Genomic DNA, 24,440 nt, shown 5'->3' on the forward strand with positions numbered 1-24,440 from the left:
AACTACTCCACGTTGAACTCAAGATCCACTCCTTTTGAATGAATTAATCACTCCTTGAATGAATCATTAAAAGACTCCACAAGACCCCCTAATTATACCCAACTAAGCCACAACTCAGCCTAGCAATTATAAATTAAATAAAACCCCTTGCATTAAATGCATATTTAAGCCACAAGTTGGCCCACAACAAACATTAAATAAAAAATGTTAACTCTCGTGTTATCCTCTAGTTAGCATGTGATAACTACATGAAAATACTTAAGACAAGCCCCAAGTTTACAATATAGATTTAAATGCACATAGGAGAGATAACCAAGACCACAAATATGTCTACACAAACTCCTAGATTGATCCATGACATGAACACAAACTACATGCATTAAATACACCAAGAACTTTAGTTGACACCAACACACTACTGAGTGACAACAAACTCCCAAGAATCATTGAATTCCCAATACATGCCAAGCACAACAGGCCATACTAAGCTCAAGACCATGTTGAGCTCCTAGACCATGTCGAGCTCCCAAAGCATGCCGAGCACTAGTCCAAGCACCCTCCAAAGCAACTACTGGGCCTCCTCCCATGAATTCCAAAGTAGTCACTGAGCAAACCCAAGATGCTCCTGCATCATGTGTGAACTTACATTGTGCACCAAAATGGGGCTGGACCTATTTCATAATGGCTAGCTTGGATCCACCCAAGGTAAACCACTATAAGAGGAAGGCATAGCGCATCCATTTGGTAGGAAGTAGAGATTATTTTATCAAGAAAATTTGGAGCATCAAAGGAGCAGTAGACCAACAAAGGAGTAGCAAAGTTCAGGAGTTTATGACTTTGTCGAGTTGTCTTGGACACTAGACTACCTAGGTGCATACTAATTTGATGATCCTTTTGTATACATGAGCTAGGAGCTCTTTCTGTAATAAGGACTATCAAGTGGATTTGGCACATTCTATACTTGATGACAATCTGTGTCTTTCAACACTAGATCCTAACAACTTGATTTCTTTGTATACTGGCTACTTATAAATTGAGCATACTAGGGAGATTGCCCCACCCAAATATTGTTCTATGTTGATTGCATTTTCATTGGCATCATTTTATTTCCACACTATTATCACTTACTTACTTGGGAGACCCCATCTGATTTGTTACACACACTTCCACATGGTTATAAGGCAAGGCATATTGTAATAAGTGCACACACTAGTACTAAATTTCATATTACTTTATAGTATTATATTTAAACGAAATCTATAATATTATATAATTATATTCATTCACCTTGATGTTATGTAATAACTATAGAATAAAAAGACTTGGAAATACATAATTAAAGAGAAAATTGTCCATTAGAACTACATTAGATCATTGTTAAAACTTTGCAAATAAAAGAAATAAAATATATTTGATCAATTTTTTTCTCCAAATATTCCAAAAATACCTAAACATAGTAAGTGTTGAAGATCCGTCTTCAAATATAATATTATCATCCCTATCCTAATCATCATATATTAGACATGACACCCTAAAATTTAAACAAATTAAAGGGTCAGCGAGAGTATACGTTTTTACATTTTGCAAATATGAATGTACATCTCGTATTCAATCAAACCAAATCTCCAGAATCATAATACCAACGTTCCAAAGCAGATAAAATTGCCAAGTTCGTCTCGAGGCCAAGTGTTGAGGAGAGTCCACTTCCCTTGTGCAGGGTCGAACAGAAAAAGCTTACAATCCCCACTATCGGTTCCGAATATAACAATCTGACCCTTCCACAAAGTCATACCCTTGAATTGGTAAAACTGATCATAATGTTCTCCTATGATACGGGATTGCTTCTCCGCACAATCATATTCTATAACTGTCCCGTGCGCAACAAAAAGCAAACGTCCAAATGCAGGTAAAGGAGGGGTGTCAACACAGTAATTGAAACTAGTAACGTTTGACCATCCCTGCTTGATGGAATCGTAATACACTACACTTGGAAAATGTCCGGCATTCCCATGCACAACATAAAATTTGCCATCAGCAAACGCACAGTGGCAGGTCCTCCGGAAGGTCCACATGATGTAAGGAAGATCTTCCCATTTCTCCTCCTCTACATTGTACACCATTCCAAAGCGTTGCCCAAAGCCGCTCCCTCCCGCAATGTAGATCACTCCATTTCTTGAATCCGCCGCACACGCAAAATCTCTTCTTCCCTTTGGAAGCTCCGGCCCTCGCTTCCATGTCCCTGAAACATGTTTTCACTCATTAAATTCAAATATACTTTTTTGGGGTGACGAACATTAAATTCAAACATCTTATGAGAAACTGAAATTGAACCATTTCTTAGCGTGTTGATTGAGAGAATGTGAATACCGTAACGGAAATCATAGATGAAAGTTAACCGTTGTACATCTTCAGTGCCATAAAACCCCATTACGAACAGTCTGTGATTGACAGAAACACAGTGATGAAATGGAAAATCAAGCGGAACGGGGGGCAGGCTTTCCAGAGATTTTTCTATGGGGTCGTAGATTTTTATGTGGAGTTTTAGCAACACAAATATAATCAATTCCTGGCTCGTACCAGATTTCATTCTATTCTTATAAAACTGTGGTTTGATCACAATGTTTTCCCACAATTTACAGACAGAAGTTAGCTTGAAGTGAGATGTCAATGGCACTCTCAACAAGCACTCTCTGCTTAGGTCATTTGGAAGACCAGGAATAATTTCCATTGCACTATTTTCTCTGCAACTTCTTCTTAGTTCTACTCTATTGAAAAATCCTCTTTAGTTTTGATAGTAAAAGGCCATCTATTTTTATAGATTTGGACGGTTTTCCTGGAGCGACGTCACCTTTTCAACAACAGCAAGGAAAACAACAAAAATGAAAAAATATGCTATTTTATATATATATATACATTATTCAAACTGAATAAATGAAATGAAGATAACTTATTATTTATCTAAGATTAAAATAAGAATAAATTATTTACTTATGTAATAAAAGAATTAGTGATGAATATTCAGTAGCTTATTTGTGTTTGTCGAATTATAAAAATGTCTTAAAAATATAAAAGAACTTAGTTCATAGATTGTGTTTGCAGATTTATTTAAATATAATAAACTAGATCTGTAAATAAACAAGAGCTGCAGTTACTACCATTTTTCAATAAATGATTGTTCAAGAAAACTCAAGTTCCTTTCAGTAGTGAAAAAATGATTGAGTTGTAATTCTTGTGTTAACCATTGAAATACAATGCATTCCATGGTTCATTCAACATAAAAGGTTTTAGCAATTCATTGGCCAAAGATTAGATTAGTAACATCTAAATAAGAAATATCAAAACTTGAAAGTTGGCATATACCATTTTTAAAATTTTCTTATAATATTTTATGTTCACAAAGAACAATCTATTTTTTATCATTTTTTTGGCCATAAAAGAAATTTATTGTTATTCGATGAAATATAATAAGTCCTAATTTTGTAACACATAACTATACAAATGCAAATTAATTCAAGTGTTGTAGAATGGACTGTATTATGCCATACAATCATGATGTTTAATTTCATATTATTTTACTAGTTTTTATCTAAAGCCTCCAGTCTTCTTTTTGTTACTTTTCATTTTGCTAAATGTTTCTCCTTTTTCATTTTGTCACAACGATCAAAAGAAAATGGTGGCATTATCCTTAGACCATGTAGTGACTTTACATGAGAAATTGTAACAAATGTCATTCTTATTCTTTTCTTTGGTCCGATATCACATGTTGCTTTTTCAATTGACAAACCCTAAGATTTATGTTTTGTCAGTGCCCATACCAATCTCAATGATATTTGAGTGGTAGAGCCTCTTTGTAAATCACTAATAGGTACTATTTTAGAATGTCCATTATTGAATGGAAATCCAAAGTATGCATCAAATTTAATCATAACATATAAGGGTAGTTTAGGTGGTGTAGTCCTTCACTTATAGAGTATTTCTTCAACATAACCAAAAGATCCATTTACAAGACCTGCTTCTATCCTCATGTTTGACATGAGCATAACTCTTGCTCTCCTTGAAATCAATAATTCAATATCAAGTTCATCTACACAATTATCATCTACTAAACTATAGTTCAACAACTTTGTATCTATAACGCGTGCAACTAGTTCTATAAGAGGATGTAGCTTTGTTCAATTATGTTTATGAACATTATCATTTATTGAGAATAATTTGACATTATTTTCAAAATTTTCAGTTATTATTGTTAGAATACTACATGTTGTTCATGAAATCAGTAATTTTTAATCCTCAATTGTTGGTTGAGCATCTCTAATATTTGTGAACAATTGGAAAAAATTATTTTGTTCAAAATTCTCTCCATCTTGTCTATAAATGTAGTACAATGTAATCACAGCCTTGAAGTCTTCCCACAATAGCTTTGCACATCTCCTACTATCATACGCTGCTCTATCTTTTACAAGAGGGAGCTAGCCAAGATCACCAACCAAAATCACTAAGATTCCCAAAAAGAAGTAACAAATAATTAGTAGCAATTTAGTCAATTAAAAAATTAATCTGAATGTTAAATTTTTATTTGTTGTAGTATATTCAATATAAATTTGAAATAAAAATACCTCCAAAGTTAAGATAGGAAATATGAGGAAATGCTTGACAAAGTCTAGAGTCTATATTCTCAAGAAACTTCTCCCCAACAGAGTTCATTTCATCTATTAATATACATCTTATCTGACATAGTTCTTCCTAGAAACATGTCAAATACATTCTTTCTAATTGTCTAATATCATTTACTTGAATCTTCAACTTGGAATGTGCAATTAAACAACCAATATGGTATGTGGCCACTCTTGTTGGTGCCAACAATAAAAGTAGTTAATGATTAGACAGTGAGATCTCTTTCAAAAAATTATTTATTGTACCAATAAAATATGACTTTCTCATACCAGTTGTACCTTGAATTATCATAGACAAGGGTGCTACATTATTACCACCATTGTAGTGTGTCATAATAACATCAAAAGCTCTTTTTTGTTTTTCACCCAATTTAGTGCTACTAATTTCTTGTTCACACTAGAGATTGATAGTGCATCCATTTTCCCTCATTCTACCAATAAAATTGATTGCATTTGAAGTGTATTCATTTTACCTATATTGATTTGACCAATTATGATGTCTATCCACATCCCTTCTTCCTAGCATATCAACTTTAGGAATCTTCATTATTGGACTATGATGCATTTGTGAGATCATTTCCCATTCATACTCTTTAATGATATAGGGACCTATTACATTATTATCACTTTTACATTCATAATTGCTATCACTATTTTCTACATGTACTCTTCGTTCAACATTTCAAGCTAATGAATCCCAATTTGAAATTATTGTGATACTATCATCACAAATATCAACTTCAATGTCACAAAATCATTTATATAAAAACAACTTAGAGAAGCCAAAATCAACAAACTTACCATATACACATGGTGGTATCAAAAAAAATCTTGGATAGACACTAACAATTGTAAGTTTTTTCCTATGCAACCACTTATTATCTTTCTTTAAATTTTTATTATATATCCATTATCGAGACACAACGATCAAAGATATCGATTCCATATAAATAAGCCTTCTTCTATATGAATCTATGAATGATTAACAAATTTTGAATATTTTCTAGGAGACGTCAAGATTAAAAAATTCTCTATGTTGCATTCCACAAAAACAAATTCAAGGAGCATGTGACATGTTTCCTGAGCTCCAACATATTTTTCAATAATAGTTTTAGTTCAAAGTTTTATGTACACTTTGGATGCTAAACCATCTAAATTATCTATATTTTCCAAGCTTGTCAACATTTGATGGTAGGTCTCAAAAAAATTTTGGGCCTTGGATACATATTTCATACTATACTTAATAAAAACATATGCTAACAAAATCGATTGCCAATCTATATTTTCTCTCCATAATTGCAATATGAAAGAATATGAGAGTTGAATCTATCATCATTCTTTTGAGGTTCAATTTTTTTTCTCTGGATTCTATTTCTTCATACAATTTTGAACCATTTATATTTACAACCCAAGGATTGTTATACCTACTATTTAAGTAGAAATAGTTACAATACATTAAACATTTTTGTTACAAAAAAAGAAATTAATAGTACCTAAAAGTTATTTTTCCATTTTTTTCTAAGACATGTTGCACCTTTATAGATTGTATGTCTTTGAGAGGTATTCAATATTTCATCATAAGTATGGTCAATATTTATTTCTAAAATTTGGCTTATGTTTCTGAGACATGGATGTTGTGCAAAATTGTGAAATCCCTGGCTGATTTTTTTTTTTGAATGGAGAAACAAAAATCTAGCCAAATGATAGGATTATGTCAAAACCATTATAGAATATTTACATATTGAAACACATTGTGGAATTACTACATATGTTTCTCAATTCCACACACCCATGGATTCCATGCATGTACAATGTGGTAGAAAAATATTTCAGCTTCTCTTACCTATTCTTCATTATGGCAGTCTAATTTATCCATGTTTGGAGCATGATGAAGCCATAAAAACCCATGTACATGTGGAGATCCCCTATGCTTCCATTTGTATCTTGACCAAAAGTCTTCAAGATTCAAACCTTTCTCAAAAAAATTCTTTATGAAACATTGTATGTCTGAGGTGCATGTAATGCGCCAAAATATGATGGTAGTGAATAAAATTTTTTCTCCTCCATTTTAAAGCTTCTCTTAGGTATGACGATTGAGTTCCAAGCATTAGTACATGTAGATCAGGCCAATACTAATCAGCTGCATTAAGTATAAAGAAGATTGTGAGAGTCCCTAGCTATTTGAGCATATCACATAATTCTGCCTAAATTTTTTTCCAATATGAACATGTACCTCTTAAGGTTGTTCCAAAATACATTAAGTTATAAGCAAGGTGTGTTTTGAGAAATTTTTAAATATTTTCTGGTAACTTATTAATAGTTAAATTGGCAACTCTCTAATGTTTCTTTTTGCAAAAAATGCACTCAAATTTTGGGCATGATGCCTTATTATCATTTTTCCCATGTAATATATGAAGCAGGGATGTTTCCCAAAATGATGATCCCTATACATAATTATATTCTTCACATATTCATGAAGATTTACTCTTTATACATATGGCTGCAACCAATCACATTGTCCATTTGGAAATAATGTCGAAAAGGTCATGTCTATTAACCTTCCTACAACATATTTATTTACTGGAGATGCACCTATTGATTGCCAGTAAGTCCATCTTAGAGGATCTTTACTGGAATTATCAACCCATGCATGTATGAATTCCATTTCCTTTTGAAGATTAACTACTCTTGTTTCCATTAATGTTGAATGATTTATGTTGGTAGCATTAACTTCATCCATATCTATTTGTAGACATATAATTTCTTTTGATTCATTATCAACGTCTACATTAGCTGTCTTTATTTAATGGATTAATGAAATATATTACAATCAATATTTATTTCAATATCATCTAATGCATGACAATCTACAATAATATCTTTATAGAAATTGTCATTTTTAATTTTATACTTGAGTGCATGATATACCTTACCTCTGTTAACTATAAAGTCATAATTTGTACCACATTGATCTTTTTCTTCAAACTATTATTACAAACAACTCTTCAGTTGGGCATGGAATATATATATATATATGCACTCAATATTTTAAGAGAAACTTATTATTTGTCCCCTATATCTATATTGGTCTCCTATTGCATGAATCACCTACAAAATTAGACTTACACATGCAATCAATATTTCTTCTACTTGAGTCGAATTTGCAAGTTTAGTCAGTTGTGATCCCGGATACATATTGTTTTCTATTGAGAATTTATTATTTTCATTTTTCTTGCTGAAACCTATTTCACATTGCACATTTTTCTATGAAACTAACTTTAATGCCAATATAACACTCTTGACAGATGTAACACATTGTTGCCCTAACCAAATTATCTAACTTATGTCAAAAGAGTAGCTGAAGGTTTTGATAACTATTTCCAAATATTTCATTTCATCTCCTTTGAAACTCTATACCACAACTAGAATCTTTATTTTTTTTACTCAATCTTTCATCCATAAGATTCAATGGTGGAACACCTGACATTGCAATACAATTATTTTCAATCCCTGAGGAAATTATCACACCATTGTTATGACTTGTAATTCATTAAATATTCTTTGTGTTCTTATTTTAGCACTACATTGCTTGTCTCATTGGCTATTATTAAGACATTTATTTTCCTTTTCACTTTCATTCATTTCATTTTGTTATCGTTTTCTACAATCTATATAATATTGCCTCCTATAATCTCTTATCTCTTGAGAAGATGAAATATTGAAAATTCTATCAATGTTTTCTACATGATCCTGTACTCCAAGTGGTTCTTATGTTTGGATGTAGTTGAGATTCTATTATGTCCACATTTTTGTTCGACATATTTTCATTTTCTATTCTTTCTTACATTTTGTGCTCCATGTCTCCACCATTACACTCATTTAGTTGTAGATTATAGTTAGTAAATTTTTTTATCTATTTTTATTTCATCTCTTTCTTCATGCTCACATGGTCTATAGTCCATTTGACTTTGATATATTTGAAGCATGTTAGTCTTTGTAAAGTGAAAGTTAAAAGATGTAGTTGAAAGTCATTGTTCATTTTTAACTTCTGATGGTATATATTATTCTAAGGCTAGTTGACCACCTAAATTACTTGTAGTCCCTATATCTTTCTATTTATTTTGTATTTCTGTATCCATTAGATCTTTTCTTTTTCTAGCATATCTCTCTCTCTTTGTTTTTCATTATGTAGTATATGTTGTTTCTCCCTATCTATATCATCCATCTTTTCTTTTTCTAAAAGCCTGTATTCTTTTTTATATTCTCATTTATATTGTCTTGTTTCATCTATAGACCAAAAATTTACATGCCATAGTGACATAGCTAAAAACTGTGAAGTAAACTAAAGTTTAAAATATGTTTATTTACTTTTATTGTTGAAGAATTTAAAATAAATTAAAAGAATACAAAATTTCACTTGCAAAAAAAGGGTTTTTTATATTTTCAAAAAGATTATATTTTCCAAATATATAAGCTTACCATACACCCATCATCTAATCACTATGCTTGAATCTTGATTATTGCTTTTAAAGTGGTTACTAGGGTAAGAAGGTGCACCCATCTGCCATAGATGTGGGGGCAAGAGAATCTACTAAATTTGGAATTATTTATTCTTTATATTTATTTATAAAATCTATAATTTATTCCATATTTTCTTTTATGTTTCAATGATAGAATCGCCAAAAATAATTCCCTTATTGTACTAAATTGAATAATATCTATAAATTTAAAAAATATTATTTTTTAATGAAAACCATGGTGAATTTTTCAAAATAATACATAATAAAACCCTTAAAAAATTAGGATTCTATTTACAATTTTAAATTTTATTACATATAACTCCATAGTTTTAAACCTTGGCAGAATTTACCATGAAGGTCATGCACTCTTCTGCCACCACTCTCTATTTTCTACAGGTAAACAAGGATAATAAATATATGGATAAAAAGAGAAAAACTACCTACTCCATCTATGGTTTCCTAATAGAGGATTGAATGAAGATATTGCTCGATAAACTCATCATAGAAGAGGTGTTGGATTTGAATAGGGAGGATCCTGAAAAAAAGAAGGAGGAGGAACGAGGAGAGAAAGTGGGAAATTAGCCCCTGGTTCTTTTTTTTTGGGTTTTTTGTTATGGTTTGGATCCCATTGAACTTAGTGCCCTATGGGGCTTTTATTTTGTGTATGATCATGAACTGGACTAGTCGCAGTAATAAGATTTTTGGCTGCTAGTATAATTTTATGTTTTATATGCTTAGTAGGGATAGGATTGTTGATAAGGGTTACTCTTTTTTGGAGTTGGTCTTTATTTGGTTTTTGAACTATAAAACTGGTATTGGTTAGATAAGTGGGAGGTGACTCTTGACTATTCTTCAACCTTTTGGTACTTCAGGGTCAGCCCCCTTTCTTTTGGCTACTATCTAATACTTCAAAAACTACATAATTTTAACAATTAAATAATCTATTAATTTTATTGCAAATATTAAAATATTCAAAAAATATACATGATCTTTAAAAAAACTTGTTTTTGTATTATTCACATATGAAACAAATATTTCAAAAAATGAAAAACAATGAGATTCCATGCAAAACATCATGGCATGTCCAAATATAACACGTTTTACACAAATAAATTTAAGGATTCAATTTAAAAATTTAAAAATGTATTACAAAAAAAAATAATTTAGACAATTAGAGTATGCATAAAATATTATGATCTTAGAAAAAATGTGTTCTATCATTGGCATATGAAACAAATTTTGTTGAGATTGTTTATGATCTATATTGAATAATGACTTGCAAAGGTGCTAGGTGCTTCTCTCAATAGGTTATTGTCGAAACCCAAGTGGTACTTGAACTTTACATTCATAGAGTTAATAATATTTTTAGTACTTTTTATTGTATCTGGGTAAAAGTAAAAAGTTGTGTCACCTTTCAGGATGACTTATCAAAATGACTAAATTATAGTATTTCTATCTAAAAAACATTTTTTTTCAAACATATGATCCTGATAAAATTATTCTAGCTAAGTTATATATGGTCTCACACTTTTCCAATTGGAAATGTCTATTAAATGCATGTTTTATACTAGTTAGTATCGAATTACTAAAAAAATACAATTATTTTAAAAAACTAACATTTCAATAACTCTTACTATTTATTATGATTTTTTTTTAATAATATATAGATACCATTTTGTAGAGCTAAAAGTCAAGAATATTCTCATATAGACTTCATAGTGTTTTAATTTAATACAATATATTGTAATTAAAAACTTCTACAAGTACATATTTTAACACTCGAGAAGATATCCATTTTGATAAAGAAAACAATATTAACTAATATCATTTGTTTTTTTTAAATATATGATGTTCTAGAGGAGAGAGTCCTCTTCTAGAATCTATAATTTTGTGTTTGGTTGGAATATATTTATTTCAAAAAATGTGATGGGTGATGAAAACTATCGATTTCAATAAGTTGAAATTTGAATTGTTATAAGAGAGAAAATATAGGTCTAAAGCCCATTTTTATTTTTGATTTTTCTAATATATTATTGATAACATAATCTAAGATAAAAGGGAAATAAGTTTATTTCCATATGGTTTTGTGGTGGTAACTAGACCCCTAATTTCTAGCATTTTTTAGCAACTAAAATTTATTTTAAAAAAATAGGAAAATATATCATTTATTTGTATATATAATTATTAAAAATTATAATCCTAAAATTCATCCATTTCTACACATTTCATTAGTTTTCTTCATTTTAAAATTCTACATAAGAATACTAGTTTTATGTCATTGAATGTGAACAACTACACTTTTTTTAGCCTTTTCCTTTGTAAAAGGGTGACATAGGTTTGTGCTTTTACCCATCTATAACATCTCTACTTTCTCCTTGAAATTGAGATATTTTAGTTTTTTTCTACATCATAATATCAATGTCCTATTTATATATTTTCTTTTGCATGGTCTCAAAAAATGGTTGAATGATTTGATCAATAAAACTCAATTTAAAAGGACTTTCAAAAAAATTACAACCTAGACCTTAACATTTTTTTTAATCCTTGTCATGGATATATCGGAATTTTTTTTGTTGTGTATTTAATTTTCTATGGCAATTCATCAATGACGATCTTCTCAAATTAGACGCCTTTAACAATTCTTGGAGTGAGGCTTTTCTCTGACCAACACCAATTGAGACAAATTGTTCATCATGAAATTCCTTCACCTTTCTTACAATAGGAATCTCCTGATTCAAAAAATCAAGTTCTCAAATGATTGTTTCATCAATTTCCTGTCCCATAATTACCCTCTCAACAATGATTTTGCATTGTTTGATTATCTTTCAAATCATGTGAATACCTAACATTTCCAAATCATTCCTCCATTATGTAAATGTAGTGTGTATTGCATCTTCATTATTCTAATTCAATATTAAATTAAGATTCTTTTGTCAGTGATAGAGAACATTGGACATCTTCGTATGGATGAACAAGAGGTGAATTACATGATTTGTTAACTTTTTGTGGGGATTCAACATGAAAAATTTCATCTTTCTTCAGAGGATCACAAATCATATCATTTATTTCCACTTTAGTAGGAGATGAACCACCTACATCCTAATCTATATTGTTAGCATTTACAATAAAATCTTGGTTAACACCAAGAATTTTGTTTGAGGTCATAGTTGGGTCAAATGTGACATCATATCTCACTAAAATTATTATATTTATATAATTTTTGATATGATATTCAAATTTTTGATGTACTAAGTGCACTGGAAGTAATGGACATGGCTTTTGGAGCCACTCTATTGACATCAATATGACATCCATTGTTCGATTCTCAATTGAAATTTCTTCTTGAGAATACCAAACAACCATATCAAATTGATGACTAGAAATATTCTTTGTTTCATATGATAGATGCAAGTGATTCTCATCTTCTTTTATGTCTTATGGAATTTTATTAATTTTTCAAGCTTGCATCAATTCTACTGACAATCTACAATATTCTCTCTTTTTAATTTGTTTTTCATTTACACAATTTGCCTAGTGGTCCTCTAAAGCCCGATAGTGTTTGTAACTTCCATTTACAAATGTATATATATTTCTAGCTAGATCAAATTTATAGCACACATCACCAAAACTATTAATTCAAACATAAGCCACATTTATTTCTGCAATTTCTACAATGTCCAAATTAGCATAAGATTAGTCACCAATAGTAATTGTAAACTTAGAAAAATCTAAGCATCGATCTTCCAATTGTCTTGTTACTTGAACAATTTGTCTACACAACTCCAAAAACATAAATTATCAGAAAGATAATGTAGAGATTTCCATGGATAACCATGGAAGCCACAAACTATTATATAAGTAAAAGTTTGAAATTGGATATACCGATTTCCATACTTTTCTATTACATCAACAACCTCATTGTATATCCTTCTTTCCATTTCTCCATTTCGTTCATTTCCAATTGAGAATAACAGTTTTAAAATCCCAGGTGAAGCTCTCTAAACTTGTCATTCTTATTCATTCCTAGAAATATATTATTCTTATCCAACAAATAAACCAAATATGATGTCATATAAAAAATAAATTCTATGAGGAACATCAATTAGTTGTTCATGCAAGAAGTTGTTGATAATGGATGCCCAATCGAATTATTTTTTGTTCCAAATTTTGTGGATAAAATAAAGCATCCATGACTCAAAAAGAGTAGCACCAAGATGTCCAAAAACCCTAGTTAATAGTGTGATATAATCTCTTAGTGGCTTAACAAGCATACTTTAACTAGTGAGTAATAGTGGTTAGGAGTGGGCCTAGACACTCTTAACCAATACCTTGAGACTAATGCATGGTAGTGGCCCCAAACTATTGGCTAAGAGTGGCTGGGCTCACTCCTAACAACTATTATTCTATGTTTTGACTGTGTCGGTTAAGCCTAGCTTATAATCTCTACCCTCTTTTGTAAAATTAACTTTTTGCTGCCCTCTAGCCATTTTTAAAACATTGGTATTTTTTTCTACAACAATTTATCATTCAAAAAGTGTACATTGCAAATGCATAAGTTTGGTCATTGTAACCATTGGCAAGCTTCATATAACCAATAAAATACTAGTCATTTTGTGGAATATTGAACCCTTCTCGTACAATTTATGAACTATTATCCAACAATGTTACACCCTTAGAACTTTTTACTTTCCTATCCTCTGCATTGTAGCTTTGCGCACATGCTAAAACCAATTCTATGGTCTGAAGAGAAATTGGGAGTGCAACTACTTCAACTAATCTAGAAATCTCTACAACAGAAGAGACATTCCCTCACCATTTTCACTCTATTTGAAAACTCCATAATATCAATGAAACCTAAATTTGTACATCTCATATCTCTTTGTAAGCTGAATTGAACTTAGATTCCCAAAGATTCCTTCTAAATTGATACTTCATAGTGACTAATATAATTTTTCCAACCTAAAAATATTGTTATTTCAAAACAAAAAAAAAAATGTAACAGACAAATGACAAATTTAATCATAAAAAAAAAAGAAATATTAGGCACATAAAACTAAATGAATATTTCTTTTATTTTATCAAAGAAAATTTTTATCATGGAAATAAATTATCTTTTTCATCAAAATACTAGATACATTATGTCAAAGGTAATCCACTTTAAAAGATAATGACTAACAATTTTTGATATAAGAGACTAAAACCCAATGATATTTGGATCACTATACAAATGAAACAATGACATATTCAACACCATTTCTTTAGTATCCATCTTTCGTTAACCCAATCTTGAACTCGACATAGTTGGGAACAAGAATATGCTTGAAGAGTTTGAGTATGAGGTAAGGATATTTCAATATAAACTATTACTGACTCAAAGAAGATTCAAAACTATCCACAACAACACTTGTCTATCAACAATTATTCTTGAACATGTCCTCAACAAAATCTGATGAAACGTATTTATGTAGACTAACTACCAAAGGTGGAGGTCTAATTTATTCAAAGTATAACTCCTCTATAAGATATTCTTGATTCCATTCATTTGTTATAAAATTATCATATTCAATGATGAACTTAGGCCTATGTGTATTCACAACATATCCTATTATGGTCCCAGGGAACTGTGCTCTGTGGAAACCCTCTTCATTGCAACACACTTCAACTTTCATCCCATAATGAAAATTCATGTTTTATACCTTAAACTTAAAATAATAATAAAAATCAATTTTTTATTATAGACATGTAAATCAAGCCTTACTATAGAGAAAACATATATTGAATGTTCGCAACTATAACTCTTATAAAATAAAATCATATAACTCTTTATAACTTCATTATTGATGATATTACTTGAGAGAAGTAAGGTGAGATTAAAAAGCTAGTAGCAATGGTAAATATGAAAAGGCAACATCACACTAGTACATTTGGGGTCATTTTTTGACCATTATTGGTCAAAATTTGACCCATTTTTTGACCAAAGTTCAACCAACCCAATGGTCAAAAATTTTCTCGTCAAAATTTTGACCAACCTACTGGTTGGTCAAAATTTCAAGTAGTACATTGATCAAAAACTTTCAGACATGTTGGCTCAAGTTTTGCCAAGCATTGGTCAAAATTTTGACCAATGCTCGTAGAAAATTGCACAACATTGGTCAAAATTTTGACCAATGCTTGGTCGAAAATTGTCAAGCATTGGTCAATTTTTTTTTGAGGCTCACACTTGTTGAGGTCCACTTTAGCAATGGCCCTTCCTATGAAATTACAGTCTAAAACCTTTCTAATGAGAATGTGTTATGAGCTCTTCATCAATGGGATGGAACATGAATCTAGGAGGCAGTTGTGCATCACCCATATCATGACTGTAAGTAAAGTTAAGAGCCTCTATTATTGAATTCTCTTCCCTATCACCCATATTCATTTCATTTGCTATGGGAAATGGGGAAGAGAATTCAATAATAGAGGCTCTTAACATTAGTTATAGTCATGATATGGGTGATGCACAAGTGGCTCTTGGATTCATGTTCCATCCCACTGATGAAGAGCTCATAACACATTATCTCATTAGAAAGCTTTTAGACAACAATTTCATAGGAAGGGCCATTGCTAAAGTGGACCTCAACATGTGTGAGCCTCAGGGAGGGTTCAATTCCCTCCTTTATTATTCACTATGCATATAATCCCACACACCCATTTGATCTCGAATGATGATATGTACTAAATGTTGAGTGCTCCAAAACCATCCATTTCATGCCTTCATCTGTACACAATGTCTTTCTACTTTCTTTCTACTTGCACGCCCATTTCATTTCATAAGATCATTTGAAAATTGTGTCACTTTAAGATCTCAACTATTTCCTCTTGATTGATCATCTCATAACTACTGAATAATAGCTTTGGGATAAGCTATAGGTATCCATCAAAGCATAAAGGATTTTGTCAGATGGTGTAGATGAAGTAGTAGCATTTGCCTTGGGAGACATGCTTGCAAAATGGAAGCAAAGATAAGTCATGTGAACTGTTTGACAGGATACCTGAATGTAATGTGGTCATCAAAAGCCATGGTTGCTAGATATGCACAAAATAGATATATTGAGAGAATATTTTTTTTAAGTTGCAACTACATTGGTAGACATGCATGCAAAATGTAGAATCATGCGTAAGGCATTTGAACAGTTTTATTGACTACCTCCATGAAATGTCATCTAATGGCAAGCCAATATTACAGGATATGATTATTGTCCCAATAAGAATAATTATACAAGGAATAACCTAAGGCTTGATCAAAGAGTGTAAATATCAAAGTACATAAAGGAAATGACAATGGAACCATGAATAATCATGGTATATATCAAGCAGCATCATAAGCCCAAAAAAATTAGACATGCTACAAGAACCTTCGAGTACCCAAGGCATAAATCACTTATAAGTAATCCATTGAATTCTTTCTTGAAAGTGTAAAAGATAGGGCAGGTACAAAGCTATACCACATTACTTAGATCAAAATTCACAAAAAATAGGTACTAGGTTTAAAAAATTAAAGGTTCAAAACCACCAGGTTTGATCAATTCAATGTTCAAAAGCCATAATTACCTGGTCCAAAAAATTAATTTTTTTAGGAGATCCATAAAAATTGGAAATCCATAACCCAAGAAAGAATTCACTAAAATTTGTATAGGAATTGAAAATCCAAGGATCAATTGGACAAATTTGCCTGGTACAAAAATTTGGATCAAGTTGAATTTGATTTAAAACTAACTAGATCTGGTAACTATGCAAGAAAGTCTACCATCTGACATTTTAGCATGACAAGTCAATCAAAATAAAAAACAACATGAATACAACACACTTCGTACTAGGACATATACCATAATTCAGTTACCTATTTAATAGGCATTTCAACCTGAAGAAAGTGGGGATAAAAAAATAGAGCAATCATGCAAAAGATTGGAAGCCTATCATGCAACTACCTATAGAATTTCCAATTTCACTGCCATAAACATTAGATGCCTACAACCAAAGAATATTTTCCTTGCTACTGACATCCACATCCCATAATATGATTTAATTTCCCATCCTGTAGGCTTTGACTCAATCCTTGATTAGGCAACCACCATAACACATTAATACAAACTTCAGTCAAATGTTTAAAAATCATTTCCCATAGCTTTCTACAACTATTAGTATTTCCTACCTATCAAACAAAAGCCAACAAATATACATGATTTCCTGAGTCAATAAGCTAGCTTTAGACAACAGACCTCCAACTAAAGTCTGGCTTGCTATATTTTCAAGATCGACGAAGTTAAAACTAGATCCCATACCTCCAATTGGTTGACATGAACCTTGATGTGGTAAATGCCCCCTAATGGGACCACCAACACTTCCACATACTACACCAAATCATCTGTTACACTTCACTCTTGTATTCTTGTCTCCTAATGATGGATCTTGTAGTGTGATTTGAAACATTGATCCTAAAAATACCATACACAATCAAATTGAAAAACAAAAAAATTACTTTTCAAATAGATTAATGTTGATGTAGCTACATGATTATGCTTACCACACATTCATTTGATCCAAAACATTGATGCTAAACCAAAAATTCATTTGATCCAAAACATTGATGCTAAACCACAAATTCATTTGATCCAAAATGATGATGCTAAAAATATTTACACAATTGAATTTAAAAATCAAATTATAGTGTCATTCTAACTTATCATATCTGAAGGGATAAGCAACAACATCCACTGCAATGTCATAAATGTCTAAGTAAATGATAGTTGATCCTGGCAGTAAGCTCTCAAATTTGGAGAGAGTAGGTGCCCAATTTTTGTTAAAGTAGGGTGAAGCATCATCTATTCTTACATTGCATGACCTCCCTACCATAGCAAGAAATGTTCTTTCTGAAGGTGAACATCCCAAGATGGACAACCCTGCTACTATGAACTTTCTGGCTCTAGCATTGTATAGATCCTAGCATGGTTACTGTTAACATTTCCTATATTGAAGAAATAACTAACTCCCCAATCACCATTTCCTATAGCCAAGTATTAAAGTGCATTTCTTACAATACTCGAAGCATGCTCTACCCCAACAACAATTGTTATTTGAGATGTATATTCCCTGAAATAGTGCACTTGCTTCCACAATGCTATCACATTCTGCACAACCCCCACAAAATATAAAAGCTCTCAGCCCAAACAATAAATTACCCACATTACATGCACTAGCAATGTAACCATTTTAATGCTTAAATGGAAATGCTTTAAAAAGACTTATTTATGCCTACCTCACTCTCTGTAGTAAAATTATTATAGCTAGAGCCAGTTGAAGCAAAGCTTACTCCTGTAAGCAAATCATCTGAGGTGAGATACAAAAAAAAAAAAATAGCATACCTAGATTTGTATCAATTTCATAGAGGAAAATAATAGGGTAACTGAATCATCTAGTAATTTAGCAAAAGAAAAGTACCAACCTTTTAATTTCACAAAGTGTAAAATTATCCTAATAATTTATCTTGGTAAGCTTAACAATTTGCAAGCAACTAGTTGCCTGACATATTATGATAGATATTGGTATTCATTCAATTTCAATATGATACAATATAATCCCTACCTATGTAAAATACACATCATAATTCAGAAAGGGTAGAGGGCCTAAGACAATTGGCATCACATCCAACTTAGACAATGTCAATTTACTTAAATTCAACAGGCTTCATAAGGACTAGAAAGAGTTGTCTGCATTTAGGCTGATGTCCAATGAAATTGAACAGGACATTATACCCAGTAAAAAGAGCTTAAATCAACGAGATTCTATTGAATACTAGTGAAAGAATTTAGTTTAAATATACTTGATTCTATTCAACAATTTCTCAAGAGTGTTAATAACCTTTTCAACCACAACACTTCCATTTACTCCTGCATTCTATGAAATTAGTTTCACTGGGCAGCTCAAAGCTCATTTAACAATACCTACACCAATTTGAAGACACCAAAGAACCAACAAATTTTAGAGCCAAATGTTACAAACACATTTTACAGCTAAGTCTTATATGACAAAGCATTATCTACATATCCGTTAAGGATTATAAAGCCACTTCCATGCCAACCATACTTGCTCATGAAGCAAACACAAAATTAAGGTACTTTTTGTTCCTCATTTTCAAGTGTCTCTAATAGCATCAATATTTGTAACAAGCCTCAAAAGAGCACACCCTCCACCAATAATAATGCCCTCTTCAACAACTGCCTATTTATAGAAATTAATTAGTGAATTGCTCCAATACAATAAATATAACTTCAATTAATTTGTCATTCTACAAGGAAGGATCAAAGGATAGTAGACAAATGAATTGGTCCTCTTTACACCATTGGAGAATAGTAGACAAAAGACTTTGTCATTCCATACACAACTGGCTTAATAGTTAATTTTTTGCTAGCATAGGAATTGGCATGGGAGTTTTATGCATTCGTATCAAATGACAAAGTTATTTATAGAGAAGACTGCCATACCTTTGTAGCATTCAAAGCATCCTCCACTTGTTTCTTTTTTTCCTTCAACTCTATCTCTGCTTGTACTCCTACCTATCAATCATACTTCTTATCATCCATCACCTAACTTGCATCATGCTTATTTATTATCATAATGATATAGGCACAATAAAGCCTATCTCAATGAATGATATATATGTAGCTAGTTATAGAGTAAATAAATATTATCTACTAATATCTAAGTTAGCCAACAGTTACAGAGAGCATATTATGTATATAGAAGGTATATTTTGCATGAGTGATAACCTCAGGTTGCACAATGATCATAATCAGACATCTATGAACAAACAACCATCAATGAAAACATATTAATTCAATGGATTAGAAAGGCAAATATTTGTGCTAGGGTTCCTTGGGTAATCATGAAAAGAGAAATATTGATTGGAAGAAATTAGAGAAAAGTAAAATACCATCAATAATAAAAAAAGAACTAACCAAAGAAACACCTATCATATCACAGGCTTTATATCACAGACTTGAAAATAATAACAAACGAAGGGCAAAGTCCAATTTTACAGGCAAACAAGAGATGCACATAACTAAAGATGGGGATTGAGAAATATGCTAAAAATCTATATCAAAATTAGTATTTTAATTGCTACAAGTGATTATAAATGAAATGATGCATTTGTGAAGTGGAATTGAGAATTGTTTAGTCATATTTCAGTTCTCAGAAATTATAATTTGACCTGGGCGGTGTTATGGTAGGCAAGCTTTCTAATATTTACCTTGTAGAAGAAAAATAATAAGAGTTTCTATCACACACTTTGGTATTTAAATAAATCTGGAAGTGCACTTCATCCATTTACAAGTGGCTCAGCTATAAATATATTGTGTGGCATTGCCTATATTGAGAAAATCACAACAATCAAAGTACACTCGCAAACCATAAGTAAATTAGAAAATTAAGTATTTATATCAAAAATAAATTGTTTGCAGAATAGATTATAAATAATTTTAGAAATAGGAGAGAGACATTACAATTTATAAGAATTACTAGTCAAGACTTTATCATTGACAAAATTTATCGATTACTTAGAGAAGTATTTAACAGTGAAACACTACAAAAGACTAGACACATTTCAATAACTTCACCTGTATAACTAAAACTCCCCTAGATAGTTTAGCAATCCTTTCATTCAATTTTTCTTTCTCATAATCTTGTTCAGAAACCTAGAAATAAAAAAAATTCAATTGTCAAATACATTCTAAATCTAGGTTGACAATAGCACAATTCTCTAATGAGTTATTCTTCACCAATATATTGATATGCTCAAAAAAAGACAGAGTGTTAACCATGATGACAAACTAGGTGCAAGAAAAGGAGAAATAACATAAAGAATAAAACTAAAGTTCTCTAATTACAAAGCATGAGACTGATAGTCCATGTTAAGGCCCGAACAACACACGCACACACAAACAAGAAGGCATACCTCAATCATGCTCCTAATTTGATTAACTCTTCTCTTAATAGCTTCCTGAGTCATTCCATCACTAACTATTGTTGTTGAATCTTTTGTCAGAACTATCTTGGCAGTTGTTTCCAAAACCTCATTCCCAATAGTGTCAAGGGCCAGCCCCACTTCATCTCTAATGATAGTGCCTACATTAGGATACATGGTTTAGATGTTTATAGTTGTCTATATTACTGAATAACATATTAGGAGAATGAACTTTGAAATGACATAATCCTAAGCTGACAACTTACTTTTTGCACTCAATTTAAACTCATGTTCAAAATATCAAAAAGGCTACTTCATTGTGGCCTATGACAAACTAACCAACTAGTCCTCTGCTATTGCTTTAAAACATAGCAACTAAAATATATAGCATCAAACTAAAATATAGTTCATATTTGTAGTTAAAATTTATTTGAAAATACTAACATTATCGAGCAGAATATTTGATGTCTTAAAATCATGATAGATAGTTGGTTTCTCAGCACAATGAAGAAAAGCTAATCCTTTCTCAACCTCAAGTAATATCTTCATTCTTTTTTACCAAGAAAGTAGAACATACATCTCTGTAAGAATCACCAAACAAACAACCAAAAAGAAACATATAACATCAACAAATTCCCCAACAACCAGGTTATTTTAAAACTTAGATATTGAAACTCAGTTCACGAAAGTAAAAGGAAATTATACATACAAGTGCAATCAAATTCGTGATTTGTTCAAAAACTAATTTCATTTTCATTATACAAGATATAATTATGAATATCAACCAACTTAATAAAATGGAGACTATAATAAAAATGTTTTCCAAGGGTCATAGTGGCTCCTATTTGCTCTTACCAAGTGAATAGGCTCATAACAATGAGAGCTATGTCAAATGATAGTTATAGTTTGTATATATACTTATGGGAGATAGTTTGTGTATATATATATATATATACATATATGTATATATATATGTATATATATATATATATGTATACATATATATATACATATATGTATATATATACATATATGTATACATATACATATATGTATACATATATGTATACATATACATATATGTATACATATATGTATACATATACATATATGTATACATATATGTATACATATACATATATGTATACATATATGTATACATATATGTATATGTATACATATATGTATATATATACATATATGTATATGTATACATATATGTATATATATATATATATGTATATATATATATGTATATATATATATATATGTATATATGTATATATATATATATATGTATATACATATATATGTATATACATATATATATATATATGTATATACATATATATATATATATACATATATACATATATATATATATATATATAGACATACATACATATATACATATATGGAAATATAGATTTAAACATATATATCTACATAAATACAATTGTAAATAAATATATATATATATATATATATATATATATATAGACACACACACACACACACACACACACATTTATATATACATATATACATATATAAATCTCTCTCTCTCTCTCTCTCTCTCTCTATATATATATATATATATATATATATATATATATATATATATATATATATATATATATATATATATATATATATACGTATGTATATATATAATTCTAGAGGACAACAATTTATGCTAAGGAGAATAATAATAAACTACATCGTTTCTACTCTCAACACAGATCCTACTCATGATTATGAAGGCTAATAGGCACATCATGACTATCTTTGGCATAAAGGCTAATAGGCACATCGTGACTATCTTTGGCATTCTCCTATGGCTCTTGTGATTCTAATCTTATAACATGAGGCTTCCTTTTCTTTTTTTGAGCATAAGGCTGATGCACCCCTATAATAAGAAATAAATGGGTTTAATTCTAAACTTTCTTTTTTTTAATGTGATAAGTATTTCATTAATCTTAAGAACATAACAAAGATTTTTCTTTACTTGATAGTACCACATCATCTACCACATTTTGTTTAGCCCCAACCTCAACATGCTCAACACTAACATCACACTCGAATCTATTACCATGACGTTCTCCATACTCAAAAATTATCACATAAAGGTTACACCAATTGCAATTTAAGATGCCAAAATTTATTAATAATTACATAATTAATTTTCAATAAAAATTGAATATGTACCTCTATCACTGTGATGCACATCAAGGCCTTCGTCATGTGTAGGATATGTGCCTTCATAATCAAGAGTAGGATCTGTGCTAGGAGATTTTCATATTGTGCATGCCTTGAACAAGATATTGAAAGATTTTATCAACAGATATATGTTGCTTTAAGGGTATAAGGTGCACTATGTGCACAAATGAAGAGGATAGTATGTGGTGACTAATTAGCCATTGATTCCATTAGAGATGGACTTTGATTAGGTTTGGTGTTTGATTCAGTCAAATAAGTTTTGAATTAGGTAGTGATTATTTTGATGAACCTTTCACAAGGAAAGGTGTTGATGAATCAAGAAAGGAGAGAGACCTTACTATCAAGAGATAAGACTGGAAGTCCTTAGTGACAGTGATAGAAAGGAAATATTTTGGTTGTCACTAGATGATAGAGGGATTTAATCATTGTTAATAGATGAAGTGGGACTTGGATATTGAGGAAGATCAAAGGAGAAGTGTCTTCAGTGATTCAAAGTTCTTGGAGGGGTTTGTAAGCCATAGGATAAGGCCAGGGAAATGCATTTGACAAGATTGGTTTACTCTTAGACATGAAAATAGCCTATTTATTTGTCTCTATTTTATGTATACTAATATTGTGTATGGTATGTAAAGTGAGTTGAGTGCGGTAAAGGCATGAGGAAAGGGTAAACATAGTGCTCCAATACTTGGGATGAAGGTGACACAAAGATAAGGGTATTAGATGTGATTATCTTGATAATGTACAAGGTGATTGTACTCATCATGACATCAAGTAATTATTATGTTGTTCAAACATCAAGTTAGGAGTTTGGATGTTAAATGGTTTGGTCAAGGTGTAGGGTGGTTGAGCCAAGTCAATGATCTATAGCATAATGCATTGGGTGTATTGGAATATGTAAGAGAGAGACAGTCATAGGTTATCAAGTGAGTTGACACTAGTGGTTAGGCATGGTGATATTCTAACTCGTGGATGAAATATGTAATTGGAAGGGTTAGAGAGAGATCCTAGTTGGTTCTGGGAAGAGAA

General features: G+C 30.8%; 1 protein-coding gene across 1 annotated transcript; it reads right to left on the bottom strand.

Moving 5' to 3' along the window:
* Nucleotides 1-1,631: 1,631 nt before the first annotated feature.
* On the bottom strand, nucleotides 1,632-2,728 carry LOC149565789 (F-box/kelch-repeat protein At1g80440-like). Its single transcript, XM_089816383.1, has 2 exons — nucleotides 2,368-2,728; nucleotides 1,632-2,239 (listed from the first exon to the last, which is right to left on the bottom strand). The coding sequence occupies exons 1-2, from the start codon at nucleotides 2,726-2,728 to the stop codon at nucleotides 1,632-1,634; spliced, it is 969 nt and encodes a 322-aa protein (XP_089672509.1).
* Between the last annotated feature and the right edge of the window lie 21,712 nt (nucleotides 2,729-24,440).

Source organism: Cupressus sempervirens, chromosome 3, assembly GCF_028749045.1.
Source record: "Cupressus sempervirens isolate cs-2001-9-10 chromosome 3, ASM2874904v1, whole genome shotgun sequence".
In the NCBI taxonomy this organism is placed as follows: domain Eukaryota; kingdom Viridiplantae; phylum Streptophyta; class Pinopsida; order Cupressales; family Cupressaceae; genus Cupressus; species Cupressus sempervirens.

Excerpts from the sequence above, each read along its gene's own strand:
- LOC149565789 (XM_089816383.1), bottom strand. The coding sequence starts at position 2,728 with ATGGAAATTATTCCTGGTCTTCCAAATGACCTAAGCAGAGAGTGCTTG. Across the intron at positions 2,240-2,367 it reads CATCTATGATTTCCGTTACG|GGACATGGAAGCGAGGGCCG; the intron begins GTATTCACATTC and ends AACATGTTTCAG.